The following is a 20,244-nucleotide window of genomic DNA, read 5'->3' as shown; positions in this document are numbered from 1 at the left end:
ATTGGTGTCTTTAATATATGATGGAATTAATTCCAACATAGGACGTGGCAACCAATCAATATACTGAGACAGAGATTCTGTTACAGATCCTATCCCAGATACGATTAGGCATCCTGGAGGACAAGATGCAGATTTGTGGATTTTAGGTATGTGATACCAATGGGGACGTGTGGGAAACTCCGGCAATAATTTTTCCGCTTTACTCTGTGACATGACATTCATTATTACATATTTTCTGAGGAAAGACCTCAGAGCTCTGACATTTCTAGAAGTGGGATCAGCCTTCAATTTGGTATATGTAACTAAATCAGACAACTGATGATGTGCTTCACAGAAATACAAATCCCTCGGTAATAATACTGTATTGCCCCTTTATCAGAAGGTCTTACTATTGTATCCGACCATTCTCTAATTTCTGTCATTGCTCTTCTTTCTATCGCTGTCAAATTAGAGGACGCTGTTGGATATATAACAGATTCTATGTCTTTTATGAATTGCCTTTTGAATACATCAACAAGATTACCTGGAGATGTGGGAGGCATGTATTGTGAATGAACCCCCCCTGTAAATGGCGTGCTTGCCAATTGAATGTCACACCCGATCACTTCTTCTGAATCTGTGATACTAAGCAACAAAGCTGCATCTTTTCGAATATCCGCCAGTGCTCCCATCCCAGCCATAAACCCTAAGGGGCCGATTTTGCATTGAACTTCCCCTGGTAAAGGAGTACTACCAGAGGGTTTCGATGCAAAATGCTTATACAAATTAATTTTCCTTAGAATTTAAAATCGATCTATTTAAATCTATGTCATATCGAAAACTTGTGGAATGCAAAAATTAAGACCTTTAGACAATAATGTAAGATGTTGTCATGATCCTGGTTGGATCTGACAGTTTAAATGCACAATTGAACTTTTTTTCCTTTGGCTTGGTGCCAAAGTGGATTGATTGCCCCCGGTGGCCATTAGAATGAACGACACCACATGTAATAATTCTAAGTTGCCCCGGTGGTGGTGAGCGGTAGTGCACTTTAGTTTCTTTGGTTTAATGTGCACGTAATTATAAATCAGGTGTGAGGCTTTATAAAAGAGAGTCAGGTGTGTTCAATCACTGTTGGTGATATTGTGAGTTAGTCATTCTCAAGGAAGCCTGGGTGAAAGTAAGAGCTGAATGAGAGTCCTGGGCAGCCCAGCCAGAGGGGTTGAGTCAGCTATGGAGTCTGCATGGAGGGCTGGCATGGCGTGGTGGAATCGCAGTTTATGATGTCAGCAGGAGGTGCTTGCATGGCTTGGTGGAGTGGCGACGATGGTGAGAGTTGCACTCAGCACGCTGGACTTGATTGCTGAAAACTGGACTCAAGCATGCTGGACTTTTTGGCAGAAGCTGGACTCATCTTTGGGACTCTCTTTACTGGGCAGCTGCAACTGGTGGTGGACTCTGCTCCAAGGCTGCGCTATGGTGATGGATCCGGTTATGGTGATGGATCCGGGTGGAGGAGAAGATGCATGCAGGTGGTGGGCTCTGTTGCTAGGAGCGTACTCAACAGAGCAAAGCTAAGTGGTGTTCCCCCTGTATTGTCATTTTCCCTTGTGTGTGTTTAGTGCAGTGGTGGAATTAGTTTCCACACCGACCAATTCCCTAGTGAGGGTTTAGGGTCAGGGCGAGTCAGGGTTTTAAGGTTCCCGTGCGTCGCCCGGTGCGGAACCGGCATAGGGAACGTTAGGAGTGCAGGGACTCTGGCTCAGGGGAGTGCAGGAAGTCTCCACATCCCTATTCCCTATCGCAGGGCCCACCATTCTTAATGTTACCCAGGTTCCCCTTTATTACTTAAATTCGCCTTACTTGAGGCGGGGTTTCCAGACTATTGTATAAATACGTGTAATACCTAAATTCGCCAGTTGGAGGCGGTGTATCCAGCTGCATGTCTTATTATTTAAATTTGCCCAACTGGAGGCGGTGTATCCAGAGTCACTTGTGTCATATGGGTTCGCCTTGCGGTACTCGCTGCGTCCAGACACACGTGACCGTGACAGATATGCTTCATTCAGAACATGTCCCGTTTAACTCACTCTCAAATGTTTTCAGTGGTGAATTTATGTCTCTCTTTCCATGAGACCTGCTTCCTCTTGCGGTACCGGCCGAAATATCTTCCTCCGTCCTCTTCTGATTCTCCGCCTAAAGGGATATTGGATCCAGCTTTGGTTTCATCATGTACTAATTGCTGAGCAGGTGAAGCAGTAGCATTACTAGTCCCCTCACCAATGCTGGAATCAGAATCCGTTGTGTAATAATCTCTCTCTACTGCCGTACGTTTCTGCCTGTAATTAGGGCGTCTGTTTTTACCTCTCCCAGACTGTCCAAAATTAGTGCTATGATTAGATCGCTGTTTATTCCAGTTAAAATCTAGAAAACGTGACAAATTTCTGCGAGACAAGAATGATTTTGCCAGTGGTCAGATTTTTATTTCTGCCTGTATCTGTAAAAGTTTGCTGTCCATCTTTTTATTGAATGATACCCATTGGTTATCCATTAGTCTGGATTTTTATTCCTCCTGAGATTTCAATAAATCATTTTTTACAATATCATAATTCTGTAAATTTGTTGCCAAAACCAATTGTAACAATTCTTGTGAGCACTTTAGTAGAATCTTTTCCCATTCTTTGCAAAAGGACACATTGTCACTAAAATTAGAGATCTCTTTCCATACTCGTAGTCCTCGTGGTACTCGTCCGCATTCACTGTATGATTTCAAAGAATTATTCGTCCAAAACAATTTGATCTCTCTCTCAGCCAAATTCATGAGTTTAAACTCTAATGATTTTGTGCTTAATGTATGCACCTCATCACAAACTTCGCACTCTTTTAAATAGCTGTCTACATCCTCCTGGCCCGCCTGCAGACTTTTCCCCAGTGTAGTCACTTCTGATTCCATGTCAACCGACATAATTGAGTCAAAATTTCAAGCTGCTCTAATCACCACTTAGAGTTGGCAGCATAAGCGTGCACAATCCTGAAACTAGTCCACTTGTGTACATGTAAATTAAAGAAACAAACGCGGACGGCACCGCTATTATCGTAGAAGCTCAGGTGGTGTGCGGCATTCAGGAAGCTGACAGCTGGGATCCTCGGGTGCCTGACCTTGGAACAAACAATCCTTGAAATCCACATAGAAGAGATGGTCGCATTCAACGAGTTAAACAATAATTCACAGGTTTATTGACACATGCAACACATGTCAGGCCGGAGGAGTGACAAGGAGTGCAGAAAAAGACTGACAACAGCCGTTTCGTGCTGTTTGAGTGCTTCAACGGGTCAAACAGTGGAAGGAAGTGTATACTGCAACCAGAACCATAGATGAAAACTCTCTTGGAGCGTAAAATGGTCTACAATTGAGTGCAAGGTACTCTAGATCTGGAGAGAAACCTTTTCCCAGTATGTTAACATCACAGCACCAGCTAGTGTTGATGTAGAGACATACCCCACCCCCCTGCCTAAAATCCAGGATCTTTATGATAAGAGTATTCGATCCCATGCATTGAAAATTTCATCCGATCCCTCTCACCCGGGACACTCCTCATTCCAACTACTCCCTTCAGGACGTCGCTTCAGAGTCCCCAAATGCAGTACCAACCGCCATATGAACAGCTTCTATCCACTCTCTGTTCAACAATTAAATCGTCATGTGTAGACTATATACTGTATCTGTCTTGTTAGATGTTACTTGTTGTATCTGTTGTTATATATTATGTTGCCTCTTTGCCACAAAGAATTCCTTGTATATATGTAATATGTACTTGGCGATAATAAATTTGATTGATTGATTTGATTGATTGATTGATTGAGTATTGTATGAATGTCTCTGGTGACTGACTCATTAAGAAACCCCTACCTTTGATATGCATGTGTTGAGCAGCCTTGCCGCGTAGTGCAGGCTGGAGGCAGAGTCAAGGCCTAGATTCAGCGCCAAGTAGTGGCTTTGCTTTTTACTCACTCCTTTTTACTCACTCCACATTCTCTATACTAGCGCACGGCTGTGCTGCCATGCGATCCTTTTATAACCACAGCCATCTGGGACGTTGCTGATGGCCCAATCCAAGCTGCTTGAGGACCTGAGCATGTGACCTCCAACTACCAATGAGCGCTCGTCTTACAGGCATGCTCAGATGGAGAAAAGCAGAACTTAGTCCCAGGAGCATCTGCTCGCCACTGATTAATGCAGGATGCTGAAGCTGAGCCTGGGGTGGCAGTAGCAACCAAACGCATAGCATTAGCCTGAGCAAGATGTCTCTGCTAAACAGGAGCCTCTGCGGCTGCAGAAGAATGGGAGACCGCAGAGGACATCGCTTGAGATTCCCCCTGTGCAGTGGGGGAAACTCAATGCCTAAGATTACCCCCTCCTTGGGCCTTGCTATGCTCAAGAGCTGCAAATAGCTGAGGAGCATGAATGTGCTCAACAAATTCCCTGGTCCTGACCCTTCCAGTCCACCAGATAGTATTTTTTGCCATGTACCACCTTATACCCAACAATGGCATTCACCTCATAATCGTCCATAGACGAGCCCAATGTCCCAGTAGATGACTCAGAATACCGAGATATGTGAAAGGGCTTTAGGAGGGACACATGAAAAGGGTCTGTGATACCTAGGCGTGGAGGAAGTGCCAGATGTTAGACAACAGGGTTAACTTGTTCCAGGACCTTGAAGGGACCTATATAGCGAGGTGCAAACTTAGTGGACTCAACTCGCAGCCTGATATTACGAGTGGAGAGCCACACTAAGTCGCCAGGAGCAAAGGTCGGAGGGTGTGCCGGTGAGCATCGGCGGAAACCCTCATTCTCTCCTTTGAGGCCCATATGGCATCCTGTGTGCAGTCCCAAATGTCACGTGCCTCCACCGCTCAGTCTGCCACCCTGGAGTCGGTGGAAGACACGGGCATCCGCATTGGAACCCGTGGATGCTGGCCGTAGTTGAGGAGTGGGGTTTGTCCAGTACAATCAGCTACAGCATTGTTCAGCGCAAACTCCGCCCACGGTAGCAAGGATGCCCAGTCATCCTGCCTGGCTGAAACAAAATGTAGCAGATACATGACCAGTGTCTGGTTGGCCCTCTCTACCAACCCATTTGTCTCGGGATGGTAAGCTGAAGAGAGATTCAGCTCAATGCTGAGTAGGCGACAAAGCTCTCTCCAGAACCGAGACGCAAACTGGGGACCTGGTCACTGACGATTTTGTGCGGCATACCGTGTAGGCGAAAGACGTGTTTAATGAACAACGTCACCAAGACCCGTACAGAAGGCTCCCGCGGGAAAAGGCAACAAGTTCACCATTTTGGAAAAATGGTCGGTGATTACCTGTGAGATTGGAGACCTCCGGAGTGAACCCTCAGGACCGCGACGATGAACCTCCCTCGGGCGAGCTGAACCAGGTGGACACCCTATACTCCCTATACAGGGAGTGTTAGGGGCAGACCCAAGGGAGACTATCGCTGTGGAAGCTGATACCTGGGAACAGCCGGGTAAGTAAGCAGGCAGGGAAATACAGGGGACCAGATGAGAGATGACGACGGCCACAGGGATGACTGCTGAGACTGCGGGAATGGTGGTGGACGGCAGACGAGACTGGCAATGGCGGGAGGCAGGAACCGTTACAGGACAAGACACAGGAGCAGGAGGACGGAAGCAGGAACGGATTGGATCTAGGAGGGAACACAGGAATGTCACAAACAGGAAGAACAGCGGAGGCCATGGAGAGGTAGACAGCGCAGGAACGAAGAGGAATGCAGGAGCGCGTGGACCCGATACCACAAATGATAGTCAGGCAGTGAGCATAGGGTTAGACTGCCTGATATAGGACATGCTAGAGAACTTCCAGGTCAGAGTGCAGCTGAACCATGGGACCAGGAGATAGGACGCCAGGTCTAGGGGGCGTATCTAGCAGTACGCCTGTGTGAAGGAGCAGGAGTCGGCCGCAGGAAGGATGATTGACAGGCGCCAGCAGAGGGGGCGGAGTGAGAGGAGTGGATGCGCCGGAGAGGCCCAGACAGCGTGGAGGAACGGGAGGCGGCGGGGACCGAAGGCGCCACAAGCGGTGGAGCTGCGGCATCGGCAGATGGAGAGACCCGGGCAGAGGTAGCAGAGACAGCGGCGGTTGGGACAGCGGCCGCAGACACCACAGTGCGGACCAGAGCCGGGGAGGTGAGCGTGCCAGGCGCCAGGGAGGAGGTGAGCGTGACAGTACCCCCCTCCTTACGCCCCCTCTTCTTAAGACCTGAAAGGAATTTGGCCAAGATACGAGGAGCCTGAATGTTTTCCCGAGGCTCCCAAGATCTCTCCTCAGGACCGAAACCCTTCCAATCAATTAAGAAGAGGGTCTTTCCTCTGGACTTTTTCATTGCGAGAATGTCTTTGACTTCAAAGACATCTTGTGCAGATACAGGCGGAGGAGGACGGCCGGTGGTGGGGTGAAAGCGGTTAAGTACGACAGGCTTTAAGAGATAGACATGGAAAGAATTTGGAATTCTGAGCGAAACGGGAAGTTTCAGATTGTAGGCCACATCGTTGATACGAGCCGAGATTTCAAACTGACCTATATACCGAGGACCCAGTTTATACGAGGGTTGCTTCAGGCGGATGAAATTAGAAGACAGCCATACTTTATCTCTGGGCTGGTACCATGGGGAATCCAGGCGTCTCTTATCAGCATGTCTCTTGATCCGGCCTTGAGCCTGATCAAGCGTGGTTTTGGTCTCCTGCCAGACCCTGGAGAACTCCTCGGTCAGAAGATCGGCCGCCGGCACACTCGAGGCAGGACGTACCGGCAAAGGAACACCTGGATGTTGCTCATAGACAATAAAGAAGGGTGACTTGGAGGAGGACTCACTGTAATGATTGTTGTTGGTGAATTCGGCCCATGGGAGCAGGTTGGACCAGTCGTTCTGGTGAGCATTGGAAAAATGCCGGAGATAGTCTGAGGATGGTAGGAAGAGGAGAAATCCAATTCTCGAGACCTAACAGCCAGGCAGAACGAACAAATCAAACGTTACCTCCATCATACGGCATAGGGCCCTTCAAAACCGCGAGGTGAACTGCACCCCTCTGTCGGAAACGATATGCTTGGGGAAGCCATGAATCCGGAAGATATGGGTGATGAAAATCCTTGCTAATTCAGGTGCGGAGGGTAACCCTGGCAACGGAATAAAATGGGCCATTTTGGAAAATCGATCCACCACAACCAAGATGATGGTGTGACCAGAAGATCGTGACAGATCAGTAACAAAGTCCATTGCGATGTGTTGCCATGGGACCGAAGGAATCGGAAGCGGGTGTAAGAGACCAGACGGTAGATGCCGAGGAACTTTGTTTCTGGCACACGACGGGCAGGAGGTGATAAAACTTCGGACATCCTGAAGAAGAGATGGCCACCAATAGAAACGAGAGATGAGGAGTGTCTTCTTGAGACCCATGTGGCCGGCCAGCTTGGAGGCATGACCCCAGTGTAACACTCGCTTTCTCTCGCTCTCTGCCACCCGGTAAGACCTCTGTGCAAAAGAAGTCAGGTTAATGGGTGCAACCATGATGACTTTACCAGGATCTACGATGTGTGATGGCTCTTCCTCAGTATCGGAGACCAAAAAAGACCTGGATAGAGCGTCAGCTTTCAGATTCTTGTCACCGGGACGGAAATGAAGCTCAAAATCGAACCGGGCAAAGAACAGCGACCATATGGCTTGTCGGGGGTTAAGTCATTGTGCTGACTGGATGTATGCCAGATTCTTCTGGTCAGTGTAGATTTTAAACAGATGAACAGCTCCTTCCAGGAGATGCCGCCACTCTTCCAAAGCCAACTTGATGGCAAGTAGCTCTCTGTCACCAATAGTGTAGTTTCTCTCGGCGGTGGAAAACATTTTAGAGTAAAAACTGCAGGTGAGTAGCCGACCGGAGGAAGATTTCTGGGAAAGAACTGCCCCGGCTCCTATGGCAGACGTGTCCACCTCGAGAATGAATGGCTTGTTAATTTCAGGTCAGAGTGCAGCTGAACCATGGGACCAGGAGATAGGATGCCAGGTCTAGGGGGCGTATCTAGCAGTACGCCTGTGTGAAGAAGCAGGAGCTGGCCACAGGAAGGATGATTGACAGGTGCCAGCAGAGGGGTTGGAGCGAGAGGAGCGGACGCGCCGGAGAGGCCCAGATGGCGTGGAGGCACAGGAGGCGGCAGGGACCGAAGGCGCCGCAAGCGGTGGAGCCGCGGCATCGGCAGATGGAGAGACCCAAGCAGAGGTAGCAGAGACAGTGGCGGTCGGGACAGCGGCCACAGACGCCGCAGAGTGGACCAGAGCCAGGGAGGTGAGCGTGCCAGGCACCGGGGAGGAGGTGAGCATGACATTACCCAGATAATGGTGCAGCCACGAGACTTGGGTAAGCCCACCACAAAGTCCATCCCGACCATCTCCCAGGGCCTGACTGCCACCGGCAGGGGGTAAAGTAGCCCAGCAGGCCGTTGTTGAGAAGACCTCTTCTTGGCACAGGAGACACATGCCCTGAACATAGTCTCCGACATCACGGGCCATATGTGGCCACCAGTACGTACTCGCCAGCAGCTCAGATGTCCTCTTGGGCTCATTTGTTCAGGGTGGGTGGACATTTTGGGACCAAGACAGAACCTCTGGTCGCAGATTAGGTGGCACCAAAGTCCAGTAATGCTGGATGCTATAGCTGAACCTGGGGCGGCAGCAGCAACCAGACGCATAGCATTAGCCTGAGCAAGATGCTGAGACTGATGTCTCTGTTGAGCAGAAGAATGGGAGGCCACAGAGGATATGGCTTGAGATTCCCCCTGTGCAGTGAGGGAAACTCAACGCTTAACAAGTCCAACATATTTTTACTAAAACCTGCACCTTCCCAGCAGCAACTGTGTATGAAACCACGTTACAGTTTTGCAAGGTGTTTATGTTGCCCCCCCAAAAGGCCACACTATGCTGATATCTACCTCCAGGGGGAAATGTTTGCATTCCAAGTCTAGGAGACCTGCTTCTTTAAATTGGGCATAGTTTTTAATCAGGCCGTCCTCCACGTCTCATCATCTGCTGCCACTAGATCACCAGCATTAACGTGTGCCTTGCTGCTACAGCCATTGTAGAATTCCAAACAAGGGTGGATGTTTTTGCTTGGCGTAAAAGAATTGTTATGGAAAAGGTTGATGTGTACCCCACAGGGGAAAATGTTTGACAGCCAACACCCTTAGTGTATGGGCATTCCAAGTCTAGGAGATCCGCTCCTTTAAATTGAGCACAGTTTTTAATCAGACCTTCCTCCACTTCTCATTATCTACCACCACTAGATCACCAGCGTTAACGTGTTCCGTGTAAAAATGCTCGGGTCTCCCATAGACTTACATTGGGCTCGTTGTTCTGTCCAAGTACCCGAGTATTCCAATTTGCTCCACCCAAGCAACGAACACCTGAGCATTTTCGTGCTCGCTCATCACTAGTCATAAGGCAATGAGCTTCATGGTTTTGCTGTCTCTGAAGAGGCAACGAGTTTGCTCAAACAAAGGTAGACAATTGTCACTTGCAACAATTTCTTTTATACATACGACAATTACCAGACACTTAAAATAGTTTGCTGGCAGTCTCCTCTGCAGCTCTTTCCTCATTCTGTAACAATGTGGATTATTTTCTTAGCAGTTCACCTTCACAATGTCGGTTTCAACCCCTTTCTCGTTCACATTTCTTTAGCAGTCATGAATATTGTAGCTTGTCTAGTACATTGCACACACTTGAGACCAACACTTTGTGCTAGGGATTGTGACCTAGTAAATATAAAGTCTTTATTATTGTCTCTGGCACTCCTCTTCATACTTAGTACAAAAGGATATCACTTTCTGGACTATTCTGCTGTGGCTACTCATTGCCCGTCTTGGGTGGCTAATCTCTCACATACATTGCAGATGCATACTAAGCAATTAACCTCTATGCTCTAATGTACGTGGATTGATCTCCTATTTGAACAAACACTAACTGCAGTTAAGGTTTGAGCTTCCTAAGTGGCACCTGAATTGTGAATGCTACTCACTCCCACCTGCTAGATAACTAGGATACAAGCAATTACTCCTGCCTTGCATTACTACTCTGCATTTCTGCATTGACTGCATGTCCTTAACTTCTACTGGAAAAGTAGAATCCAGATACACTTGGGCAGAAGGGTGGATATGGTGCAAGCCCAAAAGGAAGACAGCCATACCTCCCAACAGCATAGTGCAGGAAGACGCCAATACCTAAAGAATCAAATTCTATTTTTTCTGCCTAATGGGGGCATGGCTGCTTCTATCTTGATTTTGCACCATATCCATGTTGCTTCTAATTAGAATATCTTGATTCTGCTTTCAACAAGTTTAACTGAGGACTAATCACAGAGAAAGTTAAGTTTGTTTAGTGTAGGTTCTCATCTAAAAGAGGTTATATTGTTGCTGGCATAAGGTTTCACATGCTACGATGAAAATGTGCATAGGAGTTTTTTGCTTTTTCTGGTTGAACTTTGTTGTAAAAAAACAAGCAAACTGACCTTACCCACCCTCACTGGGTCCAGCTATGAGTTTCTGCTGCTGATCCTGGTCTCTGCCATTGTCAGCAGCACCTATCTTACATCAGGAGCATTGCAGCCAAGGAGTGTGCTCAGTGGCTCTGGCTGAAGTGATGGCATGAGCCACTCAGATCAGCTGAGCTCTATGATTGGCCACAGCGCTTTTAACCCCTTTACCCCCAAGGTTGGTTTGCATGTTAATGACAAGGCTAATTTGTACAATTCTGACCATTGTCCCTTTATGAGGTTATAACTCTGAAACGCTTCCATGGGTCCCGGTGATTCTGACATTGCTTTCTCGTGACACATTGTATTTCATGTTAGTAATAAAATTTATTTGATATAACTTGCGTTTGTTTGTGAAAAAAATGGAAATTTGGCAAAAATTTTGAAAATTTCACAATTTTCCAACTTTGAATTGGAGAAATATGTCACAAAAAAAGTTAATAAATAACATTTCCCACATGTCTACTTTACATCAGCACAATTTTGGAACATTTTTTTTTTATTTGGAAGTTAAAAGTTGACCAGCGATTTCTCATTTTTACAGCACCATTTTTTTAGGGACCACATCACATTTGAAGTCAGTTTGAGGGGTCTATATGATAGAAGATACCCAAAGGTGACACCATTCCAAAAACTGCACCCTTGATAGGTGCTCAAAAAAGCATTCAATAAGTTTATTAACCCTTCAGGTGCTTCACAAGAATTTTTGGAATGATTAAAAAAGATGAACATTTAACTTTTTTTCACAAAAAATTTAGTTCAGATCCAATTTGTTTTATTTTACCAAGGGTAACAGGATAAATTGTACAACAATGTTTGGCATCCAATTTCTCCTGAGTAAACTGATACCCCATATATGCAGGTAAACCACTGTTTGGGCGCATGGCAGAACTCGGAAGGCAAGGAGCACCATTTGACTTTTCAATGCAAAATTGGTTGGAATTGAGATCGGACGCCATGTCACATTTGGAGAGCCCCTGATGTGCCTAAACTGAAAACTCCCCACAAGTGACAATATTTTGGAAATTAGACCCCCTAAGGAACTTATCTAGATGTGTGGTGAGCACTTTGAACCCCCAAGGGCTTCACAGAAGTTTATAATGTAGAGCCATAAAAATAAAAAAGCTTATTTTTTTCATAAAAATGATCTTTTCACCCCCAATTTTTTACTTTCCCAAGGGTAACAGGAGAAATTGTACCCCAAAAGTTGTGCAATTTATCCTGAGTATGCTGATACCCCATATGTGGGGGTAAACCACTGTTTGGGTGCATGGCAGAGCTCCGAAGGGAGGGAGCACCGCTTGACTTTTTCAACGCAGAATTGGCTGGAATTGAGATCAGATGCATGTCACGTTTGGAGAGCCCCTGATGGGCCTAAACAGTGGAAACCCACAAATCTAACTCCAACCCTTACAGCAGCACACCCCTAACCCTAATCCCAACCATGACCCTAACCACAATCCTAACTCTAACACACCCCTAATCCCAACCCTATCCCTAAATATCTCCAACCAGGAATTAATCCACACAGCAAGAAAATGCATTCATTGTGCACATGCCTGTGTGAACTGCCGCCTAAGAGTGCATGCAGTATAAGAAGTTCTCCATAGACCAGGGAGCCACTCCAAAGCAATAGGCACAACAACTTCACCAGAAAAGAAATTGAGATGGCACTCACCGGTTAAAATCTTCTTTATTCTATTTCTTTAAAACATTGGCATAGGGAGAATGGGAGCAGGAGTGGAGATGACAACAGCTGTTTCGCGCTGCAGTGGCGCTACCAGTAGAAGCGCCACTGCAGCGCGAAACGGCTGTCGTCATCTCCGCTCCTGCTCCCATCCTCCCTATACCGATGTTTTAAAGAAATAGAATAAAGAAGATTTTAACCGGTGAGTGCCATCTGTATTTCTTTTCTGGTGAAGTTGTCCAACCCTATCCCTAATCTTAGCTTTAGCCCCAACCCTAGCTATAGCTCCAACCCTAACCCTAACCCAGCCCTAGCCCTAACCCTAACCCTAATGGGAAAATGGAAATAAATACATATTTTTTATTTTATTATTTTTCCCTAATTAAGGGGGTGATAAAGGGGGGTTTGATTTACGATATATAGCAGGTTTTTATAGCGGGGTTTTATGTTTGGCAGCTGTCACACACTAAAAGACGCATTTTATTGCATAAAATAGTTTTTGCATCACCACATTTTGAGAGCTATAATTTTTCCATATTGTGGGCCACAGATTCATGCTAGATCTTATTTTTTGCAGGACGAGTTGATGTATTTAGTGGTATCATTTTCGGGCACATGACTTTTTTGATCGCCTTTTATTCCAATTTTTGGGAAGCAGAATGAACAAAAGCCAGCAATTCATGAATTTCTTTGGGGGGGGCGTTTATACTGTTCTGCATGTGGTAAAATTGAAAAAACAGTTTTATTCTTCAGGTCAGTACAATGACAGTGATACCTCATTTATATCTTTTATTTTCGCGCTTTTATACAATGAAAACTATTTTATATAAAAAATTATTTTTGCATCGCTTTATTCTGAGAGCTATAACTTTTCTATTTTTCCAGAGAAGGAGCTATATGGTGGCTTGTTTTTTGCGAGACAAGAAGATGTTTTCAGAGGTACCATGTTTATTTATATCCGTCTTTTTGATTGCGTGTTATTCCACATTTTATTCGGCAGTATGATGATAAAGCATTGGATTTTTGCCTTGATTTTTTTTAATGGTGTTCACTGAAGGGGATAACTAGTATGAAAGTTTTATAGGTCAGGTCATTATGGACGCGGCGATACTAAATATGTGTACTTTTATTGTTTAGGTTTTTTTTATTCAAATATTGATTTAATGATGGAATAAATATTTATTTTTTTATTATTTTTTAAATATTTTTACAATTATTTAAAGAAAAAAAATTATTTCATTCTTACTTTTACACTGTGTCCCACTATGGGACACTCATTTTGTGCAGGATGATCGCTTCTATAGCATGCAGAGCTGCATGCCATATAAGCTGTCAATGCCGCAGCTTCTGTGCACACTGACATCAGAGACTTCTTGACATTCACTGCGCATAACAGGAAGTCTCTCAGCTCTGGTAACCTGGATGTCATCATGGCGACATCAGGTTACCATGGGAGCTAGCGGGACCCCCTGCCTGCCCCGGTACGCTGCGATCATGGTTGATTGCAGTGTTGCATGGGTTAAAATGTCAGGAGCCGTCCGTGACCGCTCCTGGCACTTCGCGGCCGGGTGTTAGCTGATTCTCACAGCTGTCACCCAGCACTATCAGCCGCGGTCCCCAGCTTATCGCGTATGATGTAGTATCCCGTCCTTGGGAATTAAGGCCCAGGGCACATGGATGGGATAGTACGTCATATGTCAGAAAGCGGTTAATATGGCTTCAGGCTGCAGAGATAACTAGTCCTATAATGAGACTCAACTGCTGATAAAACACTGATTTTATCAAAACAGCAAAATACAGCCTAATAAGTGACACATCCCTGGAATCAAGGTCTTTACTCCTACATTATGCTGCTCTCAGATTACATAGCAATAACCTACTGGCATATTCGGTTTAAAGGAATTGTACAAATACTTCCGCTCTGATGATCATTCTATTATCTCTGATATTTCTGATTCTGCCAGGTTCAGAAACATTGGATTTTCTGGATTTTCCACACCACAAGTTGCATCCAGATACAGTACCAGGAAATGTTGAAAATACAATGTTTTCAATTGGTCTTTATTTCTTAGTGCAATTTATCCTTATAATTGCCAAAGGTAACATCCATGATGTTAAAATCTGCACCTCACAAGACACAAAACTCTGATACAAGAAAGTAGCAATTGTATTTACCTCTGATTTATTCCCCATATTCCTATGTGAGTAATGTTGTCTGGTGACAGCGCATTTTCTTCTCGTAGTTCGTGGATGATTAAAGGCTGAGATCAAATCTAACAATGATCTGTGCTAGTTATAATGAGCTGAATTGGAAAGGGAGTCGCAGGAAATAATCCTAAGGGGGAGATTTTCCACTGGAGACTTGACAGCCTGGGTTAGGAGTTTTTAATGAAGGAGCTAAAAGTAATATCAAGCACTTTATTTACAAAATTATCCGATCTGTCCATATTATTAACTCGTAGGAGCGTCATTCTCTGCAGGAGACACAAGCAGTGCTGCTAAGGAAGAACAGCTTTGTAATATGGCGTGATTTGGACAGAACACATGAGAAAAAACCTTTTGTGCCTCTGTAAGATTGGAGTCAGCCTTAAATATTTGGCCAATTGCCTACTTAACATTTGTCTGATTAAAATGTAATGTAGGTCATGCTTACGTTAGCCTCAGACCATTGTATGGGACACAACTCCTACACGTTTGATGCTGCACTCTCTCATGACTCATGACCATTAGAATCCTTTGGAACCTGGAGAAATTGAGCTCTTTGTTTCTGATCAAAATTACATTGCGTCTAGTTACCAGGCCAAATTTGGAAAACTTCCTATCTTCCTCCTAATTGTTGGAAGCCAGAATGCATGTACCATGGGTGTCCCTTTTACTGTCCAGCTCTTTTCTTAAGAGACAGCTAAATTTAGAAAATATCACAAAAAAGGGTCAATCACAGTTACTCTATGCGTTATGTGAAATTACTGAGAGAGGCTACCATGGACTATTGTCAGTAATCTCATAGCTACACATATCTAGGATGGGAAGGCAATGTCTTTCTGGACTTCTTTTAGCTTAGTCATGTTACCTCTTTCTGTATTTTTTTGGATGTTACTGTCTGAATTCCATACTATCATGTGCTCCAACCCCAGCTTCCAAACTCCAAATTTTCACAGCGCTTTTTTTGCATAAATGGTAAAAAGAATGCAACTGCAAGATTTTAAACATAACGGAACAATTATTTTTGACCTGGTTTGACTAGGACCTTCATGAGTTCTTCTTACCACCAATTCCACACTAATCATGTTGATTTGGTGGTAAGATTTTAAGCGTGGTGAGTGTGGCAGCCAACTTTCTAGTAGCACGCTGAAACATGACACAAAAAGAGGTCTAGAAAAGGAGGAGGGCAAAACACTCAGAGCATTTCGTACACTGAGAAAACTATCAGTCAAGTCAGAAATTATGATAATTTGAGGTGGAGAGGACCTGGGCACTGGATCCGATGGATATCTTTTGGACAAATGTTGGTCCTACTCTACAAGCTCTGATACCACCACACCCCACCTCTGATGACAAAAAGGAGGAGGGTGGTATATAGAGCAGGGCCAATGTCTGTCCAAAAGATTTTCCAGGAGCAAACCATTTTCTGTGGTCAGTTTGGGAGCAAGTTATGTTGCAACTGCTAGAGGAGAAGTCGCAACAGCACCTGGTCATAGTGTTGTTGTAAGCAGAAGGACAGGGCTGTGGGTACCTTTCTGGTACCGTGTCCGGAACTGTCGGGACTTTCTCCTCTGTCCGGGGAAAAGCTTAAACAACCGGACCGACCTTTGCACCTAGCATTGTTAGCTTGAGGAGAGCGGAGTGTGCGCAGAAGCAAGAAGACCTGGAGGGAAGGGACAGCCCCCGGCAGGGGGACATAAGTGCTCCATCCTGACGCTTGAGAATACTCTCGGTCACCCACAGGGACTGTAGACAGAGACATGGAGTGCCTCTGCGGGCTCTCCCATAGCAGGGTGCTGAAGACTTTGGTCCTGCTTGTGCAATACTCGTACCGCTTCAGAGGAAGGCCGGGTACGTGACCGTGAACTGTGCCCTGACTCCCAGGTCCATATCTGCTGAGCCACAGTGTTAGGCATCGTGTTCCCGATGCTGCACAAGGGGAATCTCAAGCCATGTCTTCTGCGGTCTCCCATTCTTCAGTAGCCGCAGAGGTTCCTGCTCAGCAGAGACATTGAACCCAGCGTCTTGCTCAGGCTAATGCTATGAGACTGGTTGCTTCTGCAGCCCCAGGTTCAGCTATAGCATCCAGCATTAGTCAGTGGCGAGCAGATGCTCCTGGGACTAAGTCTTACTTTTCTCCATCTGAGCATGCCCGTTGGATGACCACTCACTGGTGGTCGGAGGTGACATGCTCAGGTCCTCAAGCAGCTCGGATTGGGCCATCAGCAAGGTCCTGGAAGGCTGCGGTTATAGACCTTGTGGAGTGAGTGTTGTATGCATGTATGAATGTCTCTGGTGAATGAATCATTAAGAAACCCCTACCCTTGGTACACATGTGTTGATCAGCCTTGCCAGTTAGTGCCTTGCCAGTTAGGGCCTAGCTTCAGTGCTTAGTAGTGGCTTGCCTGTACGCCACTGTGCACTCTGCACTTCACAGTAGCCAGTGTCTATTAGTGGAGTTCGCAGGTGCAACACTGTGCTCTTAGTGGGTCTAGAAAGGCTCTTACCCCGAGTCCTTGGGGCAGAGTCTTGTGACCGTACACTAGCGATGACTTAGCTGTGCCCTGTGACAGTTAACAGGGTACGGTGTTGTGAGTTCACCAGACCTCAGTGACGAAGGGGAAAATGAACTCCCTATTCTGGTAAAGGAAGGTAATGAGCCTGATTATCAGGCATCTGAGCCTAATGAGGATGACTGGCTGAGTGGAGTCACGGACTGGATATAAGGCTGCCGACGCCCTTCTGCCCTGCGGGTGATTTCTCTGTGGACTTCTAGGACACCAGTCTGATTCCTGCTCCTCTAAAGCTAAGTTTTCTGCTTTGCCTGTTAGCATTTGTCTTTTGTTTTTGTTTTTCCTTGCTTTTCTGGATTCTGCCATTCCCTGCTGGGGTGAGCTGAATCTCCTTTTGCCTGTTGCTCTGTCTTCAGAATATTCCTGAGTACTGACATAGCTTTTTTGAAGCCTAGCGTCTTCAGGACCTTTTTCACTGTCAGTCTGTTGGCTCTTATTTTCATAGGGTTTTTCACGGATTGCAGACAGCAGCCTTCCTGTCCTTTCCTATCTAGTTAGCTTGGGCCCCGTCTTTGCTCAGTCTATCTTTCTGTCTGTGTTAGTGTTTTCATCTTGCTTCACCGTCATTATATGTTGGGGGCTGCCTATTGCTTTGGGGTCTGCTCTGGGGCAGTTTAGATTTCCCCTTTCTTTAGGCCTATTTAATTCTCCGGCTGTGTTCGAGGGGTCTAGGGCATCGTAGGAACCCCCCACGGCTACTGCTAGTTGTGTTGATAGTTTCAGGGGTCTGCAATCCGATAGCTGCCAACTTCTCTGGTTTTCTGGACTTAGCTAGCATTTCTGTTTTTGCCTCCTACGGTGACTCAATCATAACAGTACGGCATCTGTGTTATGCGGTACAGGGGGTCTGTGATGCAACAGAGCTCGTCGCTACTACATACTGGGTGGCGTTTAACCAACGTGTGTCCAGAGCGATACCGCCATTTAGTGTCCGCCATTATTGAGAAGCAGTTAACATCTCTGCACGGTGGACCCTGGGCTGCGAACGCACCTTATTACCATCTTTATATTATTTGGTGCGTTCCACCAGCCCTAACACACGGTGAGACTGAATAATAATAATCTTTATTTTTATATAGCGCTAACATATTCCGCAGCGCTTTACAGTTTTGCGCACATTAGATTGTGAGCCCCATCGGGGACAGCGATGATAAATTCCCTATCAATATGTCTTTGGAGACTGAACTGTGCTGTGGCCCACGCTTTACCCGCGACCACAAGCCCTGGAGTCAGAACCCTGCATAAGGTACCAGAGACGAACTGTCGCCATACAGACTCCACCAGATCCTCGTTTCCCTTCCCACTCCAATGGAACAAGCCTTCGCTGACAGCTGTTGGTGTTGCCACGCCACATCATTGAATCCAGCACCTGGAAGTCTACTAACCAGATAAGTTTATCCTTTAAGAATTCATTGCTACCTCGTTCACGGTGTTGGTCCGCTCACCCTATTCTCTTGCTGTTTTCCCCCCATTACTGCAATAATTCTTCAATCCTTATTAACACCCTGCATGGAGTATACCCCTGTACTAGTAAATATTAGAGTTGAGCGAAACAGGTTGAAAAATTTCAAAAGTCGCCGACTTTTGATAAAGTCGGGTTTCATGAAACGAAAACCGACCCTAGGGTGAGGTCGGCCACGAGCTCGGCGACTTTAGCGCCAAAGTCGCATTTCAAAAGTTTTGTCTTCCGCCCTTTTTCAGCCAATCAGGATCCACGGACACTGTGGGCAACGTGATGACATAGGCAGGGGTCACCACCATCTTTGAGAAGGGCATGCAAGTGATTGGCTTGCTTTGGGGGGCGTCACAGGGGGTATAAAAGGGCATGCACGCCGACCGCCATGTTACTCATGCTGATCTCAGAATAGGGAGAGCTGCTGCTGCTGCTGATTCTGTAGGGAGAGCGTTAGGCAGGGAAGAAGACACCAAAAACTGCTTCTGCTGCTAGCGATTTTGCCTGTACAACACACCAGTCACTGTGTGTGCAGTGCAAGTGGAGGCTATATTTTGCTGGATCAGCTGTGTTGGTTGTTAGGCTGCCTTATAAGGCTTCCTGATAGCTGCATTGCTATTTTCCCACTGCTCTGCAAACTGCTTTTTTAAAAGCAATCCAAATTTTTTTTTTGTCCTGGTGAGGTACTGAGCGTGCATTTTTTCACACCATACAGCGGTGTACGCTCCTCACACAGTACCGTGTAACGGCTGTTATCACGGCCACAGTGAAGCTATCTGTGTGTAAGAATAAGTCGAGGACATGTTCCGTTATTACAGACCTCCACCTTCTAGTTTTGTCTGCTTTTCAAACAGTTAAGTATATTTGCTGTTTGATCACATTCAAAACTATAGAGAGACAGCGTGTGTCAGTCCGTATACTTAAAAAACACGGAGCTTGACAATTTTACGGACACCGGATAGCGGTGTACGTGCACGCTCCTCTCTCAGTACGGTGTAAAGGCTGTTATCACGGCCACAGTGAAGCTATCTGTGCGTCACTCTGTAAGGATAAGTCGAGGACATGTTCCGTTCTTACAGACCTACACTCTAGGGAGATTCCTAGTCTGTCCAATTCTATATACACCTTGTAGTTTGTCCTATTGTCCTACACTAGCCAATTCCTGCCTGTGACATAGCGGTGTGATATTAACTGGGCCTCACACAATCCAACAGTGTCTACAAGTGTGTTCAGAAATTCTACATCTCCCCTGTCTTATAGTGACATTTTTCACACCTACAACATTGAGCCTGTGACATAGCGGTGTGATATTAACTGGGCCTCACACAACAGTGTCCACAAGTGTGTTCAGAAATTCTACATCTCCCCGTCCTATAATGACATTTTTCACACCTGCGACATTGAGCCTGTGACATAGCGGTGTGATATTAACTGGGCCTCACACAATCCAACAGTGTCCACAAGTGTGTTCAGAAATTCTAAATCTCCCCTGTTCTATAGTGACATTTTTCACACCTGCGACATTGAGCCTGTGACATAGCGATGTGATATTAATTGGGCCTCACACAGTCCAACAGTGTCCACAAGTGTGTTCAGATATTCTACATCTCCCCTGTCCTATAGTGACATTTTTCACACCTGCGACATTGAGCCTGTGACATAGCGGTGTGATATCAACTGGGCCTCACACAACAGTGTCCACAAGTGTGTTCAGAAATTCTACATCTCCCCTGTTCTATATACACCTT

The 20,244-nt window shown here is 45.9% G+C and overlaps 1 protein-coding gene across 1 annotated transcript in view; it reads right to left on the bottom strand.

Annotated features, from left to right (window-relative positions):
* The window catches only part of LOC141082664 (olfactory receptor 6N1-like), a 41,911-nt gene extending 38,967 nt beyond the window's left edge, over positions 1-2,944 (bottom strand). The window contains exon 1 of the mRNA XM_073566613.1: positions 2,852-2,944. Within this exon, the coding sequence (XP_073422714.1) occupies positions 2,852-2,944 (93 nt within the window). The remainder of the gene's footprint in view (positions 1-2,851) is intronic.
* Between the last annotated feature and the right edge of the window lie 17,300 nt (positions 2,945-20,244).

Source organism: Dendrobates tinctorius, unplaced genomic scaffold, assembly GCF_039654945.1.
Source record: "Dendrobates tinctorius isolate UK_male_01 unplaced genomic scaffold, ASM3965494v1 ptg000019l, whole genome shotgun sequence".
Lineage (NCBI taxonomy): Eukaryota > Metazoa > Chordata > Amphibia > Anura > Dendrobatidae > Dendrobates > Dendrobates tinctorius.
Note: the sequence above shows the minus strand (reverse complement) of the source record. Positions and strands in the feature narration are given on the sequence as shown.